Consider the following 23,513-nt stretch of genomic DNA (forward strand, 5'->3'; position numbering starts at 1 on the left):
TTTCTTCATACCGTATTCTTCCCGGTACCCTCATTGAAAAACGCAATTAGATTTTGTTCAAGCACATTCGTGCGGTAATAAGCCTCAATAAGTTGTGTAAAATAAAAAGCTGATCGTTACCGTTTTTTCCTTTTGTTCGCCCGGTACCCGCTAGGGGCGCTGCGGCGGAGTGTGCGGTTCGGCCGGTATCCGCTAGGGGCGCTGCGGCGGAGTGTGCGGTTCGGCCGGTATCCGCTAGGGGCGCTGCCGGCGGAGTGTGCGGTTCGGCCGGTATCCGCTAGGGGCGCTGCCGGCGGAGTGTGCGGTTCGGCCGGTATCCGCTAGGGGCGCTGCCGGCGGAGTGTGCGGTTCGGCCGGTATCCGCTAGGGGCGCTGCCGGCGGAGTGTGCGGTTCGGCCGGTGCCCGTTAGGGGCGCTGCCGGCGGAGTGTGCGGTTCGGCCGGTGCCCACTAGGGGCGCTGCCGGCGCAGTGTGCGGTTCGGCCGATATCCGTTAGGGGCGCTGCCGGCGGAGTGCGCGGTTCAAGCGGTGACCGCTAGGGGCGCTGCAGGCGGAGTGCGCGGTTCAAGCGGTGACCGCTAGGGGCGCTGCCGGCGGAGTGCGCGGTTCAAGCGGTGACCGCTAGGGGCGCTGCCGGCGGAGTGCGCGGTTCAAGCGGTGACCGCTAGGGGCGCTGCGGGTTTGTTGCTGCATTTTCTAACCGGACGGAGGCCTTTCGCGATGGAGGATCAAGAGTTGGAGACGATTCGGCGCCAGAGACTAGCTGAAATGCGGGCTCAGCGCGGGGTAAGGCCGCATGTGGACGAGCGAAGAGGTCGATGGAGGGAGCGGGGCAGTGCCGGCCTGAATGGACGGATGGGGTGGAGCAACTACGGGGCCGAGCGGCGCGGCCTCATTCTCTTGTGTAGCCGCTCCAGCCCTGGAAACCGAGCTCCTCGGGGACTCGTAACCTGGCCGTGGCAGCGTGGTTTGTATCGTTTTGCTTCGGTGCGAGGTGGGGGAATAGCGAGGGAAGGGAACCGGAGCTCCCTGATTTATACTGTTCGGCCTGTAACTCCCATCACATCCCAGGCTCTTGGGTAGTTGCATATTTATCAGTTAAATTTAATTCACCCTTTCATCAAATTTCTCTTGGTTTTAACTCCTTGATGGGCTATTAATCCAGCGACACCAAATACCCTCCAGTACCTCACCCGTGGCCGGTCTTGACGTGCGAGCATGTTATTCGACCGTGGGGGGCTCACAGTCGTGTCCTCACCTGTCAGTAACGCTCAGCCTGTGAATACAAACCATCAGTCGTGTCCTCACCTGTCAGTCTGTACTCACAGGCTGACTGTTACTATCAGCAGTAGAAACTGGCTGATTTCGACCTCACGCAAAAGCCAGGAAATATTCAAGCTGTCATGTGCCTGCCACCACCACACTGAGCTCAGAAATATATTTTATGGTAAGATTGCTGGAATGTTTGCAATGCCGCAGTCAGATAAATTCCCCTTTAAGAAGTGAGAGGCTGTTGAACCAAAACATTGTTGGTAGATTCAGCAGTGTTTATGGCCCAGATTTTGCTGCAAAATAAAGGCGAGTTTAATGGCGCTGGCTGTAAATATGTAAATCTTCCAGCAATTTGTGGTGAGGAAGAGCTACCATGAATTGCGAATCGCCCCGAGTTGATGGACGATTTGCGCCACTCCACTGTTAGCTTCGCAAAAACGGCGGCTCGCCCTCAACCTCCCCGTGAGTTTCATACAGTTGCTGCATTTCTGCATTAATTGGCAATTAGACTCGCAATAGAATGTAAAGGCCGCTACTTAACAGCGCAAGTACCTTTTTAATGATGAAATTTATGTTCCTGCAATGCCAATCAACCGCTCCGGCCCAAAAAGGGAACAATTTAATTTGTGGAATCTTATTCCTACAGCACCCGTTAGCCATTAGTTGAAGTACAGCATTGTTGCCAATTGTCGTAGACAAAGAATGGTTTATGGGTTGGATTGGGGGTATTAGAGTAAAAACCAGGGAAGAAAAGCCTGGACTGGCATCTTCTGACATGCAAAGTAAGATCTTAAAACTGATGAATAAGGAACAAGTTTAAATATGCTATGAGGCACTAGTTAAAGTGTAAGGACCAAAGTGTTATATTGGCCAGTTAGCTAGGAGCTGCAGTAACATTAATGTTTTATGAAGGAGTAAATACGCAAGTGTTTTGAATGTAAAGTTTGAGCATAAGTTAAAGTTAGCTTTCCAAAAGGGATTATAGTAGAAGATAACTTTTGAGTTACGGTCATTTATCTTTTACACTACTTCATTTATAGTAATTTTCCACAGATTGAGTTAATCTATTTACCTTTTTTGCCAGTGATCATTTGCAGTTGTGCAGGCCTTTCAAATACTTTTGTCACTTAAGTATGTCTCACTATCAACTACTGATTGTTGCAATTTACAATTCACTTGATAGGTGAAAACAGTCAGTTTGTATCACAGATTTTTATTTCATGTCATAATGCACTGGTGTACCAAAAATATTGGAAGGTTCTTCAGTAATCATGTCTTAGACTTGTTGACATATGATTTGCATAATTGTCAAGTGCGATTTTTAAATCAACTAGCATTTGCGTAATAAGATTTCATAACCTGCTAAGTACACATATCTCATCTAAATTCAGGATGCACCAGATGATCAGCAAAACCAGCAAGAGGCGAAACAGCGGTAAGAATGCCAGTCGTTCTAAAATAAAAATTTTTATCACATTTTATTTATAGTTCTCTTTGTTTTGTGCCACTCTTGACAGTCGGGTAAATGGATGACCTTTTTCCAAGTGCCTGTCTGTAAAGGCAACTGTGGGGAGGTGGATATATGTAAGAGTGGCTCGGGATGACTTGCCCTCTGTTTTTACCTCCTTTCCTCCCTGTGGAAAAGTGCTTGGCCCGATAGATTGACAGTTCGGCAATCCCAAGTGTGAAAGTGCTTTATACTGTTCCATGATGCGTTTGCACCACTTGGCTTTCCTATGTTTACATTTGTTTCTTTATTAGAATTTACAGTAGAAGGTCTCCTATATTAATTCAGAATATTCTGACTTTAATTTTTTAAGTCCACATTTTGATTCTGGTACAGAAATGCTGCAGCAATCCTTTTTGAGTAATGCTGTGTTTTTATTTTCTTGATTTTGATCGTAATGCTGTTTATTCTTATGCCTCCATATTGTGAACAAATTGTGATTGCAGGGAGTCAGAAATGAGGAACAGTATTCTTGCTCAGGTTTTAGATCAATCAGCTCGTGCCAGATGTAAGTAACTAAAAACTCTATGTTACAATTCAAATTGAAAATATGGTAGAAAGCCACCTAATAGACTATTAGATCTTTAAACTGATGCATAAGGCATTGGTGAAACAGAGTGGGTACGAGGCACTGGTTAAAATGTCATGACCAAAATGTTATATTGGCCAAAGTCAGCTAGGAGCGGGAGTAACATAAACATTATAGGAAAGAGCCCCAACCTATGTTTCTCACCGACGACTCATCCTCAGTAACTTCAATCTCCATCTCAGCTCCCCTTGCCTTCTCTTCTCTGATTTCACAAAACTCCTGTCTTCCCTAAACTACCTCCTCTCTATAAATTCTCTTACTGTATTCACGGCCACCCCCGCAACCTTGTCATCTCACAGGATCTCTCTACTCCCATGGTCTCGTTCACAAACAAGGCCACCTCCGACCATTTCCTTGTATTCCTTACCACTCACATCTCCCTACCTCCTACCAGCCCCACTTCCTTCTGTATCTACCTCTGGGGAAAAAAAAACTCTCCCCCAACTGCACTTCAAACTACCAACTGTCTAGCCTTTGGCCCTGCATTTGTCATAATACTTCTGCAGCCATCGATCAGATCAATCATTCCCTCACACTCCACCTTTGATGCCCCTGTGCCCAGCAAACTGCTGCTACTCTCTCCCATCCCGGTCGTTCACTTTGGTATGGCCCTCATCTTTGCTCCCTCAAGTTCATGGGGTGCAGACATGAGCGTACCTGGAGCAGAAATGATTTAGCCATACACTGCCTGATCTGGCTGGACCACACAAGTGCTATGGGCCCTCATTTTCCTCTGCCTCAATTGCCCACTACTCCAGGATTATGCTAGAGTGCAAACATAACCCCAGGCTTCATTTCTGCACTACTAACCATCTCCTTAAAACCCACTACACCTTCACCTTGAACATCAAGTATGAGGAGCTCATGGACTTGTCACTAAGATTGTGACCATCCATTCAGCTGCTCCCCCCACCGCCCATCCCCCCATTTCCCTTGGTCATCAAGTCAAAACCTCCTCAGGGTTTCCCCTTGTCCTAACCCAGAACCAGACCTTTTCTCTAGTTTCTCTCCAAGATCATCTTGTCCATAACACCCACCTCCCGCTCCTACAAAACCGCTGACCACCCTACTTCCCTCTCTAACCCCTATGCTAGCTGACATTGTAAATGGTTCCTTCTCCTTGGGTAGTGCCCCCTTCCCTTTCAAAAGTGCCATCGTCACTCCCTTCCTCAAAGAAACCACCCTCGACCCCTCTGACTTTGCAAACTACTGCCCCATTTCCAACCTCCCTTTCCTCTACAAAATTCTTGAACATGTTGTTGTCTCCCAAATCTGCGCCCAGCTTTCCTGCAGCTCCATGTTTGAATCTCTCCAATCAGGTTTCCACCTCTGTCACAGAACTAATCAGAGTCACAAATGACATCCTCTATGACATGGTGCATTAATCATTCTCATCCTCCTGGACCTTTGACTCTGACACAGTTGACCACACCAGTATCCTCCAAAGCCTCTCTTCCATTGTCTAGCTTAGTGGGATTTTCCTTGCTTATTTCCACTTTTACTATCTGATTGTAGCCAAAGCATTTCCAGCAAAAGCCTCTCGTCCTGCCCCTGTACCTTTACCTCGGGAGTTCCCTAAGGATCTAACCTTTGCTTCCTCCTCTTGTTTATTTACATGCTACCCTCTGGCGACATCATCTGAAGACATGGGGTCAGGTTCCACAAGTATGCTGAGGACACCCAGTTTTACCTCTCAATCACCTCTATAGAACTCTCCCCGCCTCTTTGTTGTCAGACCGCTTGCCCGGTCCAGTTATGGATGAGCTGCAATTTCCTCAAGTTAAAAGTTGGGAAGACTGAATCCATTGTTTTAGGCACAATATCTGTCCCATTGCCACCAGTTGCATCCCTCCCTCCTCCGGCCATTGTCTCAGGCTGAACCAGACTGTTTGCAACCTCGGGGACCTATTTAACCCCAAGCTGAGCTTCTGGCCCCATATCCTCTCCTTCACAAATACCACCTACACCCACCTCTGTAACATCACCTGCCTTCGTCCCTACCTCAGCCCATCTGCTGCTAAAATGCTCATTCATGCCGTTGTAACTTCCAGATTCGACTCTTCAAAAGCTCTCCTGGCCAGTCTCCCATTCTCCACCCTCTGTAAACGTCAGCTCATCTAAAACCCTGCTGTGCGTATCATATCCTGCACCTCTCTGCTCGCTGAGCTGCATTGGCTTCCGCACCCCAATGCCTCCCAAGTTAAGAATTCTTATCCCATAGTGATTCGTAAATCTAAATATCAATGGATATATTTAGTGGCTGCCATGACAGGATGTTTAAATGATGGTTCAGTAAGTTAATTTGATTTATTACAGTGTTACTGTAATTCAGTCATTTGCCCTAACCAGGGCAGCAGACAGAGGGTGATTACCCCCCCCAAGATTGCTCATTGTCCTTGGGTCACTCTCATGCAACTGGTAGTGGCTGCTTCAGATTGGCATCAGTAGAGTCCCTGAAGCACATCAACAATAACAACTTGAATTTATATAGCGCCTCTAACGTAGTAAAACGTCCCAAGGTGCTTCACAGGAGTGGTTATCAATCAAAATTTGACACCGAGCCACATAAGGAGATATTAGGACAGGTGACCAAAAGCTTGGACAAAGAGATGGGTTTTAAGGAGTGTCTTAAAGGAGGAGAGAGAGGCAGAGAGGTTCAGGGAGGGAATTCCAGAGTTTAGGGCCTAGGCAGCTGAAAGCACTGCCGCCAATGGTGGGGTGATTAAAATCGGGGATGCACAAGAAGCAAGAATTGGAGGAGCGCAGAGATCTCGTAGGTCTGGAGGAGGTTAAAGAGATAGGGAGGGTTGAACCATGGAGGGATTTGAACACATGGATGAGAATTTTAAAATCAAGGTGTTCCTAGACCGGGAGCCAATGTCGGTCAGCGAGCACAGGGGTGATGGGTTCACAGGACTTGGTGCGAGTTAGGATGCGGGCAGCAGAGTTTTGGATGAGCTGTAGTTTATGGAGGGTGGAAGATGGGAGGCCAGTCAGGAGAGCATTTGAATAGTCAAGTCGAGAGGTAACAAAGGCACAGATGAAGGTTTCAGCAGCAAATGAGCTGAGTCAGAGGCGGAGATGGGTGATGTTACGGAGGACGATGTCACTCTCCTAACTTCAGTCAATGCATGGCCCAGAGAGACCTTTACAAGAAAATGGCCCGGGGTGACCTGTACAGGAAAATAAATAAAACAGGAGGTTTTGAAGCCTTTTAGCAATCTGGTCTGTGAAAGCCATGCAATGAACTTGTGCCTAATTCTGCTGATCTGATTGGTTTGTGAGTGGCACATGACCCATGCCTCCAATTGGGTACTTCCAGACAAACAAGATGCCTGGCTATCCTCCTCCTCTCAACTCCATCCCTCTTCAACACAGCAGTCCAGTGTAAGCTGCAAAGGGATGCAAATTCAGCCCATCTCTGCTCCACCTTTGGTCACCTGGCTAGTGCTCTCTCACCAATGTCTTCCAATCAAATGCTTACAGCACAGCCCCCCACTCAAACCCTCCCTCCCAGCGTACCCTCCTGTTCAATCCCAACTGCTGCTCAATCTTTCTTTGGGCTCCAGCCTCCCACTCTCTGACCTCAGTGCCACAAATCTTCCAATCCAGCTCTGCTCCTGACCCAAACTGACAGTCTGCTTTTTACAGTGCCAATAACTGTACAGTAATTAATCTCAATAATACAATCCTTTAAGTTTGAATACATACGCTGGGCAGCATTAACCTATTACATTTTTCTTTACACTGCCACCAATTAATTTAAGCTCAGCGAACAAAATATCACACCTGCGAATGAAATGCCAATGAACAAACACTATTGAATCGGTATTTGATTCAAGCTAATGAAAGTTGAAGTGCTGTTTGCTCGCTGTTGCCACCTGGTGGTGTCCATGTGCTGTCACAATCGAAAAGGCCAGTGTCCCAACCTTGTAAATGTTATGGTGTCGTTTTAACTTTAAAGGCATAGTCCAGGGACTAGTCTTGTAAACAATTTTAGTGAGACTTCCCAAATTGACTGGCAGTTCCCATGGTCAAAAATTTAAAATAAACTTGCCTGTAGAGACCTTTTAACACTTAAGTTCAAGTGACGTGGAGTGCTCGATGCTGAGTTGGACATTTTGCAACCTTAGTACTGAGTGTGGATAAAATTTCCAGCTGGCAGTATGTTTTCTACTTCTCCTGCAATGAATATAGATACCACACAATGGCTGCATTCATTCACTAAGCAGGATAGTTACTGGAAAATTAAAAAAAATAAAGTGTTGAGTGCAGTTAAGTTTAACTTTTGATCTTACAAAATGCTTAGGAGGTTTGCAAATATGATTTTAGTTAGCCTTTCCTGAAGTATTCCTTTAAGAAGTTTCCTGTGTGCTTCATAGAATTTTATATTTTTTCATTCCCAGTGAGTAATTTGGCTCTGGTGAAGCCTGAGAAAGCAAAATCGGTGGAGAATTATCTAATACAGATGGCAAGATTTGGACAGCTTGGTGGAAAAGTAAGACACTGTCAACTTAGATATAACATAAACTAACGCAGGCTCTTTGTTACCATTTAAAACTGAATCTTCATAATATTTTGTGGTACAAAGAAGCAAAATTATTATTTTTCATGTATTTAGAAAATGTTTACATTTTTGAGAGAACAGTAGTCATTAACCCACCACTATGTAATATTTATGAAAATAGTTTTAATTTTAATGTTTAGTCAACATGGCATGTGCTTTCACAAGAGTCATTTTGTAAAGATAATACAGAGGCACAGCACCTTGGGGTTCCACCATGCTGCATCACAGAGTGGTAGGATGTGGTTTCATGCCTATAGTTCCCCAAAGATTAGGCCTAACCATGCCATGACCAGGAGGGAAAATCAGATAGCTGGTTGTTACAGCCTGCATTTGTGCATTACCTAGTGACTTGCCATTGAGCAAAATTGCTTGTATTCTGAGTGCAGGTCTCTAGTCTGGCTTGCCAGTTGTAGAAGGTATGTGATGCCGGGAAGGCTGTTGAAGAAGGGAAATGGAGAAGTAATTAATACTTTCTTTAAATGTTATTCAATTATACATGTTTACTTCAGTAGGCAGATGAGGCCAATTATGGTTGCTTTCTGGAATGTATTGCTATTATTTTTTTAAAACAATACAGATATCCCAATCATGGAAAAGAAAAAATGAAACCAGCCCCATTGCAAATGTATTAAGCTTCATCAGTCCCATAACTGTGTTTATGTTTTTAGATCTCTGAATCAGGATTGATTGAAATCCTTGAGAAAGTCAGCCAACAAACAGGAAAGCAAACTATTGTCAAGGTAATTGCAGACATTTGTAGTTGGCATGATTTGGTTCGGCATGCATTATTTATGCTCTAAATTGTTTAGTTGCTTACAACCTATTCTTGCTAACTCACTAGCTGTTTTTAGCAAAAAAATGTAGTTCTGATGGGTCGCACAGTGGGATTACATGTCCATCTACTGCAAACAAAGTAAAATAGATGCTTAACTAGTCAGTTTGGTGAAATTGTGAAAAGTGTTTGCGTTTTACAGTATAGAAATAAAAATCAATGGTTACAGCCCAAAAGAGACAGGTATGTCTGACGATCCGGATTCTTTCCCCTCAGTCTGGTTCAGTAATAACTGAAGTCGAATACATTTTAAAGTTCAACACATCTTTAATAGCAGGGTTCTTAGTCTGCAGCATTGATTTGGACTCCTGATAGAGTCCCTCTATGCTGGCAGAGCAAGAACAACAACATACAGAAGTCCACACGTTTTTATACAAATCAATAGGGTTGGAACATACTTAACGAGGGTCAACACCAATCATAAGCCGGGCACAGGTTGCCATGCGAGGTTACATTATTTCCGACCAATCATAAATCGTCCATGTGCTGATCATGCTGCTGTTAGACATCAAAGGGGATAACTTCCTCACTTTCCAACTTAGAATGTTCTTCCCTGTTCCTTCTGTTCCTTATCTCCCAACCTGGAATGTCTTTCAACTTTGGCTAAGCTCATTACCTATATTGATCTGCCATAAACATGGAGACATTCAGACCAGTCCTTGACTCACATCAAAGCCTCTACATTGCTAAGACCATGCAACCCTGCTGACTACGCAAACATATGGCCCAGCAGGAGGGCCAGGCCACTTGTATCAATCTCAGTTACTAACTAATTAACCCTTTCTAACCATTTTGCATTCTGCTTCTTTGCCACGTAGGCATTTTAATATTTTACTAAAAACTGACCACGTAGGGATTCTCATGTCTTGGGTAAGGATGTAAAATGAACACGCTCTGATGTTAGCAAAGGAATGTGCCCACAGCTTAATATTGATATGAATTTAGTTGATTGGGCACATTTAAGAAAAAAATTGCTTCCAATCAGTCTGGAAACAAGTCATCCACATGCTAATCAATGCTTGGTAATAGGTCTACTCCACAGAGGTACATCTGCTTCCTTTTTTCATGATGTGGAAGTCTCCTGGGCTCAACGGAGTTAGACTACTGATTAGTCAGGGAAATCAAAAATAAAGGAAAAGTTTAGAAGTACCTGCCCTTATTGATTGTTTGTTTGCACAAATGTGAAAGCACTTTTCTTAAATTAGATCTTAAAACATCTGCAGTATTCAGAGAATACATATATATTGATCTTCCTTGGTGTTGCTGAAATGTAGTGTAGGGTCTAGAGTACGGCTGTGATGTGTAGTTATTAACCTGGTCTGTCCCATTAAGGCCCCTGTGTGGGTATTCTCTGTGGGGAAAATAGTTAAAAGTCTCCAAGGTTAACTGCTGCTTGGTTCCTCTCCCTGTTAGAGGCCAGATTATCTCAAAGCTTGGAAGTGTAAATTTGTTTTTAGTTTACAAGTCGGAGCTGGGGATTAATAACTTGCAAGAATGACTCGGTCATGTGTAGTAAAATAAAATCACCTTTAATTGATAATGTTACAAAAAGCGTGTCACCAAATTTTCAGTAATAATAAAAGCTCAGCACTGAACTTGTATAATTTGAACTGGATATTGAGTCTGTGCAAAACTGACACTTTCATATCCTTGTGAATTTCAGTTTAACAGAAGAAAAGTAATGGATTCTGATGAAGAAGATGATTACTGAATTCTGAACATACAAAGAACATAATTTATGAATAATGAGGGGAATGAAAGCTAAAGAACTGTGCTGACGGAGGATGGACGGATGTATTTGTTATTTTTTCCCCTTGTTTACTGAAAGAATTCTCTGTATAGTTTTGTATCTGTGGGTGGAAATTGCAAATCACTTGACAACTTGGTGGTTCTGAATGCTGCTTTTAATGCATGAGTAGAACCTCCTGGTGGTTGTGTGGAAATGTACTGAGACTGACTTCTTGAAAAGACTTTGTTGATGTTAAGATAGTCCTCAATGAATCTCTCTGGTTAACCCCACTCACTGCTGAGAACAGCCACCAAGACCATCTACAAATGTGTACGGGTTATTCTCATTAATGTCTGTATGTATTAAATCTCTGCAGTTTCATTTCAATCAAGTTTGAATTAAACTGCTGTATTGTGGAATATCAGAAACAAACAGCTGACATATAAATTGGGGGTATTGTGCAAACAAAGCGGTTTACAACTAGTTTTGCACACCTGAGTAATATATTTTGTTTAATATTACTCTTTCGGGCAAATTCCCTACTCCCATTGGAGAGCAGCACTCACGAGGAGCGTGTCATGGAAATTGCAGGCAGACAACCTCTGATTTTCAGTCCATTGGCTCTGTGTGCCCACAACATGCTCCTTGCTGGGAGTGTGGAATCAGCCCTTTTGATTTGAGTTATGTGACTAAATTGAAATTTCAAAATTATTAAAGAAATACTATTGGTTTTTTTAAAAATCAAAATCCCCAAATTTAGTCCAAACCTCATTGCCAGTAATAAAGATACACTTATTGCAGTTATGTCGATGTGTAGTCTGAAGTTACTGATACGTATTGGATGAAATATTCATATGCCTATTAAGAATTTATGTATAATGCAAAATTCAAACTTATAAAAAGGAAACTAGATATTTTAAAAGTTACAAGGAGAAAACATAGAAAATCTATTTCACTGTTCCTGCATTTCTAACGGTCTGGCATGCCATATGAGATGCCCTCTCCAGTAGTGTATGGCTTTTGCTGACCTTACTGCCCAAGACTTTTATAATACAGTATTTTATGATGGATCTCAAATTTTGAATGAATTGCAGAGAGCAGTCATCCTCATGCAACATCTGCTGTGGCCTCTATAAGAAGTGAAATGTGGGGTGCTTCAGAAGATTTTCTTGTTTTCATCTAGGAAGAAATTATTTGCCGTTTGGCCAATAAAGCAGAATGGGTGTTGAATATCTTCTGCATAGTTACCTTTGCTGAAGTGGGTGAATAGGAAAGTGCAAGATTAGAAGTGACCATTGCAATCTAATTGGCTGGATCTGATGAATGTTCAAGTAAAGGCAACGTAGTGGGATGCTAGGCATATCATCTAAAAATATTTAATTCCCCACTGTAGATAAATTCTTCCTCATTCTTCGAAAAAAAAGTTCAACCTCATACAAATAGGATATTGTTGTCATTACCACAGAGGAAAATACTTTAGGAACATTGTTCTTTTAAGAAATCTGTACCCATTGCAGTTAGATGTATATACAACATTGGTCTGATCTTTTCCTGAACGAGACAATAGTGGCACCCTAGAGCAACAGCACTGAAGGTCATACAATAAAAAAGCTCCCAAGCCATGTCAAGTCAGAGACAGGAGTAGCTTTGGAGGGAGGTTGAACTTCTTTTAAAGAGCAATCATCTGCAAGCATAGTCAGTTGCCACACATATCAATGATACTCTACCACACCACCAACATTGACTCAAAGTTGTTGCTGTCCTTCCTACCTGACTGCCCAGCATCAAGCCCTGGATTTGTTAGAAATGCCTACAGCTGAACATTAGAACTAAAGCCAATCTGTTTGGCTCTTACCAGCATTGATATACTTCTGCTACCTACTCTGGTTAGCCTGTAGGCAGCTTGCTTTTTTTAAATTTGTTCATGGGATGTGGGCATTGCTGGTGAGGCCAGCATTTATTGCCCATCCCTAATTGCCCTTGAGATGGTGGTGGTGAGCTGCTGCCTTGAACTGCTGCAGTCCGTGTGGTGAGGGTTCTCCCACAGTGCTGTTAGGGAGTTCCAGGAATTTGACCCAGTGACAATGAAGGAACGGCGATATATTTCCAAGTCGGGATGTTGTGTGACTTGGAGGGGAATATGCAGGTGATGGTGTTCCCATGTGCCTACTGCTCTTGTCCTTCTAGGTGGTAGAGGTCATGGGTTTGGGAGGTGCTGTGGTGCATCCTGTGGATGGTCCACAGTGCGCCGATGGTGAAGGGAGTGAATGTTTAGGGTGGTGGATGGGGTGCTTATACTGAGTGTAATGGTACAGAACTGAGCTTTTAACCCCAAAGCCTATCAGTTACCAAGACCACCTTTTGTATCTCTAGAATATTACTCCTTTACATCCCTAATTTGCCCTTCGTGCTTCATCACCTCAATGATTTAAGTATCTGCATCCACCCATCACAAACTTAAGCTAATCTAGAACTCAAACTGAGTCCTTTATTCAAGCTCCCCCACCACTTCATCTTCAGCCATCTCCACTGGTTTCTTGTACCCAGTGAATTAACCAAGATCATCATTTTCCACGGACTGCAGCGGTTCAAGAAGGCGGCTCACCACCACCTTCTCGAGGGCAATTAGGGATGGGCAATAAATGCCGGCCTTGCCAGCGACGCCCACATCCCGTGAACGAATAAAAAAAAGTTAGGTAAGCTCCAGTTTGCAACCCCACTCCTATCTTACTGCTTTCCCCTGTCCACTCCATTCATTCATATTAATCCATCCCTCTGAAACTCTTCTAAAAGCACTTTGGTCTTGTACACTGGTTTTAAAAGCTTCCTAAAAATGCCCCTCCTCTTCCCCCCCTCCTACTTCAAAATTTCTTATGCTTTTTGCTCAATATCCACCTCCTTTGCCTCCTAGTAAAGATTTTTTTTGCAAGGAATGCTATAGAAATGCACTTTTGTAATATTCTTCCTCATTCAAGTCCAAATAGAGGTATGCTAAAGTAGTACAAGAATGACTTTGGGGCACTGAGGATTTTCAAACCAATTTAGAACACACGGGGGTAGATTTTCAAGCTGCTATGCTGGTGTAAAACTGGCATTGCCTATTGGCTGCCTATTTATAGCAACCACCCAATTTTCATTTTCATTGTGGCTGATTCACAATACCAGTTTTATGCCCAGGAGATGAGTTGGAAATCAACCCTAGTAGTACCAAAGGCCTATCTTGAGTTATCAAATCAAGCTAGTAATGGTCACCATATGGTACAACAGGAATAAGACTCTTAAGTTTCATAGCCTTGCAGAACCTTTACTATACTTCCACTAAGTTTATAAACTTCACTGTTCAAAAAGTTCCCTATCTGACTATCCAGAGAATAGGAGTCCCCTGACTTTGAGGAGACTCCACAAAATGGAGGCTATCCTCCATGGTTTCTCATCCAGGCATTCAGTGATATTTGGTCCATTCTTCATGTAATTGTTGGATGTGATCACCTGTTGAAGTTTCCTCTAGTCAAAGGAATGCAGTGATGGAGGAGACGGAAATGGTGGTCTTTTTCTTTCTGGAGCTTTACTAACTGTCCTGATGTGCATCTTCCTTGATCCAAAAGGGTATAGTTTCCTGTTTGGGAATGTTCTGATTGGGTGCTGTGCCTGAAGAGGTGGGTCTTTAGTGAAGAGTAGTTTGCAATTTTTGTTGATGCTTTTTAAAGCTCTCTCATGTTACACTTATCCCCAAACAAGTGGTTATCCAAAAAAGGTAACGATCAATTTCTGTTTAGCAACTGCTGTTCACATTAGACTGATTCCTGGAAATAGCAGGAAAGAATTGTAGCCAAGTGAATCCGGATGGACTATGCATAAATATTAACCAGTGTGCCTGGTAAAAGGTCATGCAGACTTTTGAATATTCCCCATGGGTCCATTCGTTTTGACTCTTGGTCATTTGAGCTTACTCTTATTTAGGGCTCTTGTTATATTTCTTCATATCTTGGAAATGATTTGCAAATATCTACATGATCAGAATCCTTGGCAACATCATGAAGCTGATTAAGCATTCATGACTGCTTAGAGCCAATCTTAGCAAGCTGTTTTTATTGTTGTTTGCTGGTAATTGAAAGCTTGTGAAAATATAAATAGTAGAAATCTAATTACAAGTGCATCTAAAAATATTTAAGATGCAAGTAGTTACCAAATATTATCAGGGCTTATGGAAATTCTATGACAAAAGACATCATATAAGCTTTATCTTTTTCCCTTTAAAACAAAATAGATAGAATCTATGACTCCTTTTCTCCATCAATATGGCTAGAACATCCCCATCTGAACCCAGTTTGGTTATATCCATTCCGTAAAAGCCTAGCCAGTTCTATAAAACAGTAAAAATATGAAATCTGGGAATAAAACGTGTAGGATCATCTCTATACTCATTACATTTTGCATGGTGGAGTCTTGCACATTGGAGATATGTACAAACATACCCAGACAAACCATCAGCTCAGAAGAACTCATCAAAAGTACCCAACAACCTAACTCATAGGGAAGGAATACAGGGTTTACAGTTAGACTTTACATATATTTTGTGCATCATAAGAATGGTGTGATAAAGGATTATAGCATTTTACAAGTCATTTAAATTTAGTCTCAGGGCAGTTATATGGCTGAAACAATGCCAGCAAATATTGCATCCAAGAGGCCTGAATCATGGTACAAGAGTTCCCACGCGTAGGCAAGACTTGCGACATTCACTTTATTTATCCTTAAAGCCTCACCAGAAGAGGGGGCTGGGGGTAGAAAGAGGAGAGGAAATAGGAATTCCAAAATTTTTTTCCAAGAAAAGTTTATTTATGAATATTTAGTCATTTGTTTATATGAACAGTAACATTCCTTAAGCACATTTATAAATTAAATATAAGGCACACATTGTTATAGAAAGTCCTCTTGAAAAATACAGACACCAACAGAAACACAAGTTTAGTTTGTGCTTTATAGGAAGGTTGGCAAGAGTTTAAAAAATACATTTTTGATAGGTTCAGGTGGTCTTAATGTTAAAATCACATTGCCAATAACCAGGAGTGATTTGTTTTTATGTACATACATATACACAAAATACAGAATGCATGTTTTATGGAATACTACATAGCAGCTCATGGACAAAGCTCCATTTCCCTATATAAGTGCAAAATAAAATATTGCTACTTCAATACATTTACCCATATGGTCTTAAGTGCTTTCCCCTTTGTGACTTCACAGTGGAAGTGTTCTTTTTACTTGACACTTTAGTGATGATTTTTATCCAAGGTTTCAGTTTTAGCAGATCAGTTAGACTACTGAATTAGGTACAGAGGTGCAGTCCGTTCTTGTGTACCACTGGTACAAGTTGGGTACCTTCTTGGAGGCTGGTTATTTTCTACACAGGTTCTTTGAAGCACCTTGTTTACTCACATTTTTTGGTTCCAAGCAAATTTATATTTTTGTGGTTGCCTATTTTTGCATCACTAGCTGTTTCAAAATCATGTAAGTCTTGTGAATGATTACAAAGTTCTCCAGTGTTCCCCACAAATTCTGTGTTGCCATTTACATCATTCAATTTATCGGGTAAACAGTTTGTAAAATCAGTGTGTCTCTTGCCCGGACAGTCAGTCTTGCTACTGTTTGCTGCAATTAGCATTTCTTTCTCAGTTTCAAGGTCAACTTCAGAATAAAAAATTGATGGTCCACTGCGGTCCTCTGTTTCAGTTCGTTTCAATTTTCTTTTGTCAAAAGTCTTGATTGCCAACTATTAGACCAGATAAAAAAAAATACATCAATGCAAATGTATATAAATTAGTTTGATTATCAGTTTAATGGATTATAAAAATAATTTGTTTTAGCAGATGTATTCTTAAACCATTTAGTTTCTTTAAAAAAAAAGCCAAACCCAAGTTAACACTTAATGTTGATTATATGAATTCATAGTGTGAAACATTAGATGATAAATTTACACAATGTGGAAGTTCAATCATTTGCATCAAATGGCTTTGTGGATGCAGAATGGTTTCATGATTTTCTTATAAATATCTAATGAGGTTAATCTAGCTAGGTTTCTTACCTGATGGATTAAGTGTTCATCAAATTTAGGGATACTTTTATCTCTTGTCACAGTCTTTCTTAAATTATTGGATCTACAAAGATATAAGCAAAATAACTTTGAATTGTCTTAAAGAAACAAAGTCATATTCAGAATGAGGCATAAAAATATTTTTCTTAAAAAAAAGGCCCTCCAAACCATTTGATCTCATTCTTCCTGAAATACTAATCCTATTGTCTTCCCACTGCAGGATCTGGTTGCTTAAGTCAGTCAGTGAACACTACTTTTTCACAATTAATTTTATCTTCTCCACTCTTCTTCGCACCCCCCCACCATATTACATTTTTGGATTTTTAATCTAGATAATTTTCCCAGGATCATTGTCTCAAACCACTTCCGTAAGCGAGTCCTTGCTCCTTAGTGTGTGGAATCTGCATTTATCTGCCAAATATCTAACTAATCTGTAGTAAGCCCAGAGATTAAACTGAAAACCCTCTTCACTATATTTCAGGTTACTGGTTATATTGTGTGCAGTGGAGTCAACTTCCATAAGAAGCAGGCAACCAGACCACTGAAGGGAGCAGCTGACAGCACTGAAGCTGAGTGGATATTTGCAACAAGACTACTTAATTAGAACAAGATAGATTGAAAAATACTTTTCAAATCTCCTTTTCAGATATTGTCTTAACATTTTTTTCGACTTACCTGATGAGGCGAGTCCAGAGTGGCTCTCGCTTCTGGTCAGGAACGCCCGGGCGGACTGCTTTTTTTTAAATGTATATTAATGACTTGAACTTGGGTATACAGGGCACAATTTCAAAATTTGCAGATGACAAAAGTTGGAAGTGTAGTAAACAGCAAGGAGGAAAGTTATAGACTTCAAGAGGATATAGACAGGCTGGAGGAATGGACAGACACGTGGCAAATGAAATTTAATGGAGAAGTGTGAAGTGATACATTTTGGCAGGAAGAATGAGGCGAGGCAATATAAACTAAATGGTACAATTCTAAAGGGGGTGCAGGAACAAAGAGACCTGGGGGTATATGTGCACAAATCTTTGAAGGTGGCAGAACAGGTTGAGAAAGCGGTTAAAAAGCATACAGGATCCTGGGCTTTATAAATAGAGGCATAGAGTACAAAAGCAAGGAGGTTATGTTGAACCTTTATAAAACACGGCTCGGTCACAACTGGAGTATTCTGTCCAATTCTGAGCACCACATTTTAGGAAGGATGTGAAGGCCTTAGAGAAAAGATTTACTAGAATGGTTCCAGGGATGAGGGACTTCAGTTCTGTGGATAGACTGGAGAAGCTGGGGTTGTTCTCCTTAGAGCAGAGAAGGTTGAGGGGAGATTTGATAGAAGTGTTCAAAATCATGAAAGTAAATAAAGAGAAACTGTCCCATTGGCAGAAGGGTCAAGAACCAGAGGACACAGATTTAAGGTGATTGGCAAAAGAACGAAAGGCAACACGAGGAAAAACATTTTTACGGAACAAGATCTGGAATGCGCTGTCTGAAAGGGAGGTGGAGGCAGATTCAATCGTGGCTTTCAAAAAGGACTTGGATAAGTGCTTGAAGGGAAAAAATTTGCAGGTTACGGGGAAAGAGCGGGGGAACGGGACTAACTGGATTGCTCTTACAAAGAGCTGGCATGGGCTTGATGGGCCCGAATGGCCTCCTCCTGTGCTGTAACCATTCTATGATTCTATGAAATTTTAACTGCGACAAAAGGCAATTTAAATATAGGTCTCCAACTCAAATAGAGTTGCTAATCAAACATACATACAAACAAGTCCCACCAGATGTTTGTATTTGAATTGAACGATTTGGCCCCTCCCTTGGACACAAAACCAGACATTGGGGGCGATTTTCACTTTGTCCTGACATTGGGCAGGCAATGTCCATTGTCCTTGCCAAGAAGGCCCTAGCCATTTAGATGGCTAGGCCTCATTTCTATTTGATCGGTGAGCTGTGAGCACTGAACCAGTAGTAGACGGGAAATCTGTTAGTTCCTCCACAGATCCAAGCCGGAAGTAATGGATTGGGGGAGGCGCAGATGGGCCAGCAGTGAGTTGCAAGATTTCTGGCTATATTTTCTGAGCAGCCTGCAGCAGTCCCTTTAAGGACAACTGATTAGGCCACTGGACACCTGGTACCAATTTGCCAGAGTGTACACGGCCCACGATCCGCCTATCAGTGCCAAATTGCATTAGGGTCCTACAAACAGGGTAAACCCCGATTAGCATCTTAAAAAATCCCCCCCTGCTGAAACAGCAGGCGCTCTCTCCACTCATTTCCAGGATGGGTCAAAAATGGTGGCAATTGGAACGGCAGCAAGAACGAGGTGGTATTTGCTGCACCACGATTTTCAGAGCATTACCGCCCCATTTCTACTTAGTGGAGGCCTCATAATCGCCTGCATAATATCTATATTCTTGGGTTATTGTGCATCAAAACAATCTGGACCATTTTCTGTGAGTGAACCTGTTTTTTTAAGCCCCATATGTGTGGTGGCAGAAAGAAAGAAATCAATAGCTGGATACATCAGACAAAAATGCTTCATTTTTGTCACACTACTGTTACATGATCTAAGCCCCAAGGGCACATACAATAGAAATTTTACCATGACTAACCCAGCCTCAGCTGACAGAATGTGGACTTGTAACAAAATGAGATTGAATGTCCAGCTTCTCCCCATCTCCACTGAGGTAGAAGTTTCAGTTGCGACATTGTACTTCACCTCGATACTCTGTTGAAGAACTGAAAATTTATCCCAACTGTGTGAGAAGCAGATTTCACTGCTTAGTCACACTGCTGTGAAGTTGCAGAAGGCAGTGCTCCTCACACATACGTACTCAAGCACATGCATAGCTCACCAGCTTCCAACTGCGGGTGTGATCTTTCAATGATTGTGCTTATATCCTTTTCATTCAAATGTGAATAATGATGAGTTTATTTTAACTTTTTTAAAAAAACTTATTTTTTAGGTTTTACAATTATAAGTGAACAATAGCTTAAAAATGGGCCATTCGATGTACTGTCTGGTTCACGAGTCAATTAGGAATAACTTACAAAAATCAGGGACTGTTGGTTTGGACTGCATTCCTGTTCAAGGAGGAGCAGCTTCCCCTTCACCCCCTCACTGTTGGAATTGCCCCACCATGGACAATCTGGGACATTTGAAAGATGTGCTTCAATTTAAGCTTTACCACTCAAGAAAAATCCAGAAGGGGCTCGAACCTACAACCATCTGACTCTGCGGTGAGTGTGATACCACTGAGTCAAAATAACCTTGACCATGGCATACTGTCGCAGCCAGGGTGTTGTGGTCAAGAGTAGGAACATTCTTGCTCTGGACTGGAGCCCTGCTCTTTGAAAATTAATGTTGGAGCCATGCCTGTCTTCTTTTGCAGTAGTTCACTTAGCATCCCTTTCCCCCATACCTGATTAAGTCTGTACGGATGCATGGCACTGAACTACCGACACCAGCACTAACAGAATGACTAAAGGCAGGTTGGATGCAGTGCCGCAGTGACCGGGGGGGGGGGGGGGGGGGGGAGAGAAAGAGAGAGAGAGAGAGAGAGAGACCAAGCATTTGAGAGACAGAAGGAAAGAATATATTTTGTCAGCTAGGCTCAGTGTGTGGTGTTGAGACAACAAGAAATGTGATGAGTTAGAAATTGGGTCTGTGAAAAGCTGCTTGAAACATTAAGAAGATTTCAAATGTATACAGGGACTATTTTATTTAAAAAGTAAAACGCCCACTTGAGTCGCTGCTTTTCTTTCCCAATCATGGCAGATTGTGGCACAATAAGTATTGTGATCTGATTGTGGCTACTCTAAAAAGATGGTTGATTTTAGGTATTGGTCACATTGGTAAATCGGGTAGAAGAGGAGGATATGGTTTGGGGGGGGGGGGGGGGGAAGGTGGCATACAGGCTGTCAGTTAGTGGAACACAAGACCAAGAGGAAATGTGAGCCATCGATCAGTTGGAAATAAAGAGAAGTTGACAAATATAATGAAATCTAGTCTTGAGATTATTCTACATAAATGAAAAGAGAATATCAAAAGTGGATTTGATGAGAGAGATGTGGTGTTTTAGACAAAATATAGATAGTTAGTCTATGGTTAACTATACATAGTATAGTAACTATCCCAAGGTTATAAGCAAAGAGTTTTGATCAGTTTGTTCCAGCCCGATAGCCTGAGTCAACGACCCAAAAACTGTTTTGAGATTTGGTGCTTTTTGGCTCTAATTGGGTTCCGAAAGCTAATAAATCCAATAAGGAATTCAGGAGAAACTTCTTTACTCGACGGAGTGCTGAGAATGTGAAACCCTCTATGACATGGAGTGGTTGAGGCAAATAGCATAAATGCATTTAAGGGGGGCCTAGATAAGTACAAGTGAGAAAGGAATAGAAGGATATAGTGATAGGGGGAGATGAAGTAGGGTGGGAGGAGGCTCGTGTGGAACATAAACACACCCGGTATAGACCTGTTGGGCCGAATGGCCTGTTTCTGTTCTGTAAAATTCTATGTAATTCTACAAAAGGTTGTTATACAGGTCAAAAGTAGCCCAACTCAAACAAACCTCGCATTGATTTGCACCCATCGTGAAACTAAATTCATTCCACATTAGAGTTTTACTTACTTGTTAAATTTATTAATAGACTGCACAAGCTGGATCCTTTTACTGTTGGGTTCATCAATCGCTTCTAGCTTTTTAACAAATGTATCAGCTAAAAAGCAAAATAAATGGTTTTAGTGAACTACGTCCAGGCAAACAAGCAAATATAACTTTCCTTTCCGATTTTCTCCCCTTTTCTGAAGGCATTGACTCCTTTACTGAAGTACAATCCTACAAGTGGCAGTCACCTTCTGGCTATTCAACCTTAATAGGTATCACAGCCAAGCCCAATTCTATCCTCACCTGATGTCCACACACAAGAACTTCCAGCTGTGGGAACCTTGGTCAATTTTTCCCTTTCCTGACCCAGGGGAACTGCTGTCAAATATAATATCCGTACTACAACTCCAGTAAGATCAGCTAAACCAGCAATGGAATTAAGAAAACCCTACAAATTAAGTTCCAATCCAGAACAATTTACTTGCATGGTTCAACTTTGATGAACTTCTTACATTTCTTTTTGACATCTGCGGGCATTGGCTTCCAAACAGCATTTAGTCTGAGTACACCATCCACTTCAGTTACTTGATTAGATACTGTTTCCAGGATCTTCAGAATCTCTACATTCTGAACAAGTAAAACAGAAAACAAAATAACATGCAATTTCTTCTGCTTATGTGTATTAATCTTGAGTATTTGTCTGCGTCGCCATTTAATCTGGATTTAGCCATCATTTTAATATAACAAATGTCGCTCCTGTAACAACACTCTTTATATTCACACAGGCATGAGGAATAGCATTACAGCACTATAATATTAATATGGGCCAAGTAGAAACAGAACAACATAGGAACAAGGAGTAGATCATTCAGCCCCTCAAACCTGCTCTGCCATTCAATTAGATCATGGCTGATTTGTACTTCAACTCATATCCCTTGATACCCTTACCTAATAATAATCTATCTCAGTCTTGAATTTCAATTGACCTAGCATCCACAGCCTTTAGCAGGGGGGGGGGGGAAAGAGTTTTCTAGATTTCCACTACCCTTTATGTGGAAAAAGTGCTTCCTGATTTAACTCCTCAATGGCCTAACTCTAATTTTAAGATTGTGCTCCCTTGTTCTGGATTCCCCCACCAGAGGTAATAGTTTCTCTGTATCTACCATATCGAATACCTTTATCATTTTAAAGGCCTCAATTAGATCACCTCTCAACCTTCTAAACTCAAGGGAATGCAAACCAACTTTAAGCAACCTGTCTTCATAATTTAACCCTTTAAGCCCCATTATCACTGGCAAATTTGCACTGTACCACCTCCAAGGCCAATATATATCTTGTCTGAGGTTCAGTGCCCAAAACGGAATGCAGTACTCCAGAAGGGGTCTAACCAAGACTCTGTACAACTGAAGCATCACTTCTTCACTTTTGTATTCCAACCCCCTTGAGATAAAGGCCAACATTCCGTTAGCCCTTTTCATTACTTTTTTTTTACCCATGTACTAAGTTTTACTACTTTGTGTAAATGGACACCTGAATCCCTTTGCTCGTGCACAGCTCCTAGTCTCTTACCATTAGGATAATATTTTTATTTGTCTTTCCCACTCACTTAGTCTGTCTACGTTCCTCGGTTACTTCGTGCTCTTATCTACACAACTTTCTCCTAACTGTTATTTGCAATCTTGAATATACAACTCTCTATTCCTTCATCCAAGTCAATTAATATATGTGGTGAAAAGCTGAGGCCCCAGTGCAGATTCTCAGGGAACACCAATTGTCACATTCCACCAATCAGAGAACATTCCTTTTACCCCTACTCTGTCTCCTCCCTCCCAAACAATTACCAACCCATGTTATAAGGGATACAGAAAATCCTACTGTCATTCCTAGTGGCAATATGGGAAGATAAATATTTGGTTTGTCTTTTTTTAATCCAAAAGTGGATGACCTCATACTTCCCCACATTGAACACCATCTGCCATAAATGGAAATCTTTAAATACTGAACAGCACACAAGTGAAATTCTCTTAATGGAGTAATGTGAAGTATAGAATGATAGTTCTGCTACATAGTCAAATCTTGGAATCTAGAATGTAAATCAGATAGATTGGATGATGAATTTAATTAATTAACCCTTGCAAAAACAGGTTGCCAGTTGCCTACACAGTACCTACTTTATGCAAAATGGAAAAGATTTACAATCCAAACAAAACAATTATGGGAACCTAAAAGCTACAAATCTTAGGTTAGCAGTGCATTGGCAATAAATAATTTAATACTAGCCTACACCACAATGATATGCAACATTCCTGGTAAGGCCTCTGAAAT

General features: G+C 41.7%; 2 protein-coding genes across 2 annotated transcripts in view; one reads left to right on the forward strand and one right to left on the reverse strand.

The window, feature by feature from the left end:
- The first annotated feature begins 677 nt into the window (after positions 1 to 677).
- Positions 678 to 11,300, forward strand: pdcd5 (programmed cell death 5). Its single transcript, XM_067997991.1, has 6 exons — positions 678 to 786; positions 2,664 to 2,707; positions 3,226 to 3,287; positions 7,775 to 7,866; positions 8,604 to 8,675; positions 10,431 to 11,300. Exons 1-6 carry the CDS (start codon positions 721 to 723, stop codon positions 10,476 to 10,478), a joined length of 384 nt encoding a protein of 127 aa, XP_067854092.1. The 5' UTR covers positions 678 to 720; the 3' UTR covers positions 10,479 to 11,300.
- A 4,043-nt stretch (positions 11,301 to 15,343) lies between these two features.
- The window catches only part of ankrd27 (ankyrin repeat domain 27 (VPS9 domain)), a 94,127-nt gene continuing 85,957 nt past the window's right edge, over positions 15,344 to 23,513 (reverse strand). The window contains exons 26-29 of the mRNA XM_067997990.1: positions 21,701 to 21,815; positions 21,213 to 21,300; positions 16,582 to 16,654; positions 15,344 to 16,269 (exon numbers count right to left, since the gene is read on the reverse strand). Coding sequence (XP_067854091.1) covers positions 15,928 to 16,269; positions 16,582 to 16,654; positions 21,213 to 21,300; positions 21,701 to 21,815 — 618 coding nt within the window. The 3' untranslated portion in view covers positions 15,344 to 15,927. The remainder of the gene's footprint in view (positions 16,270 to 16,581; positions 16,655 to 21,212; positions 21,301 to 21,700; positions 21,816 to 23,513) is intronic.

This window comes from Heptranchias perlo, chromosome 16 (assembly GCF_035084215.1).
Source record: "Heptranchias perlo isolate sHepPer1 chromosome 16, sHepPer1.hap1, whole genome shotgun sequence".
Taxonomy (NCBI): domain Eukaryota; kingdom Metazoa; phylum Chordata; class Chondrichthyes; order Hexanchiformes; family Hexanchidae; genus Heptranchias; species Heptranchias perlo.

Coding starts and splice junctions, on each gene's coding strand:
- pdcd5 (XM_067997991.1), top strand. CDS start 721: ATGGAGGATCAAGAGTTGGAGACGATTCGGCGCCAGAGACTAGCTGAA. Junction 787..2,663: donor AAATGCGGGCTCAGCGCGGG/GTAAGGCCGCAT, acceptor ATCTAAATTCAG/GATGCACCAGATGATCAGCA. Junction 7,867..8,603: donor TTGGACAGCTTGGTGGAAAA/GTAAGACACTGT, acceptor TTATGTTTTTAG/ATCTCTGAATCAGGATTGAT.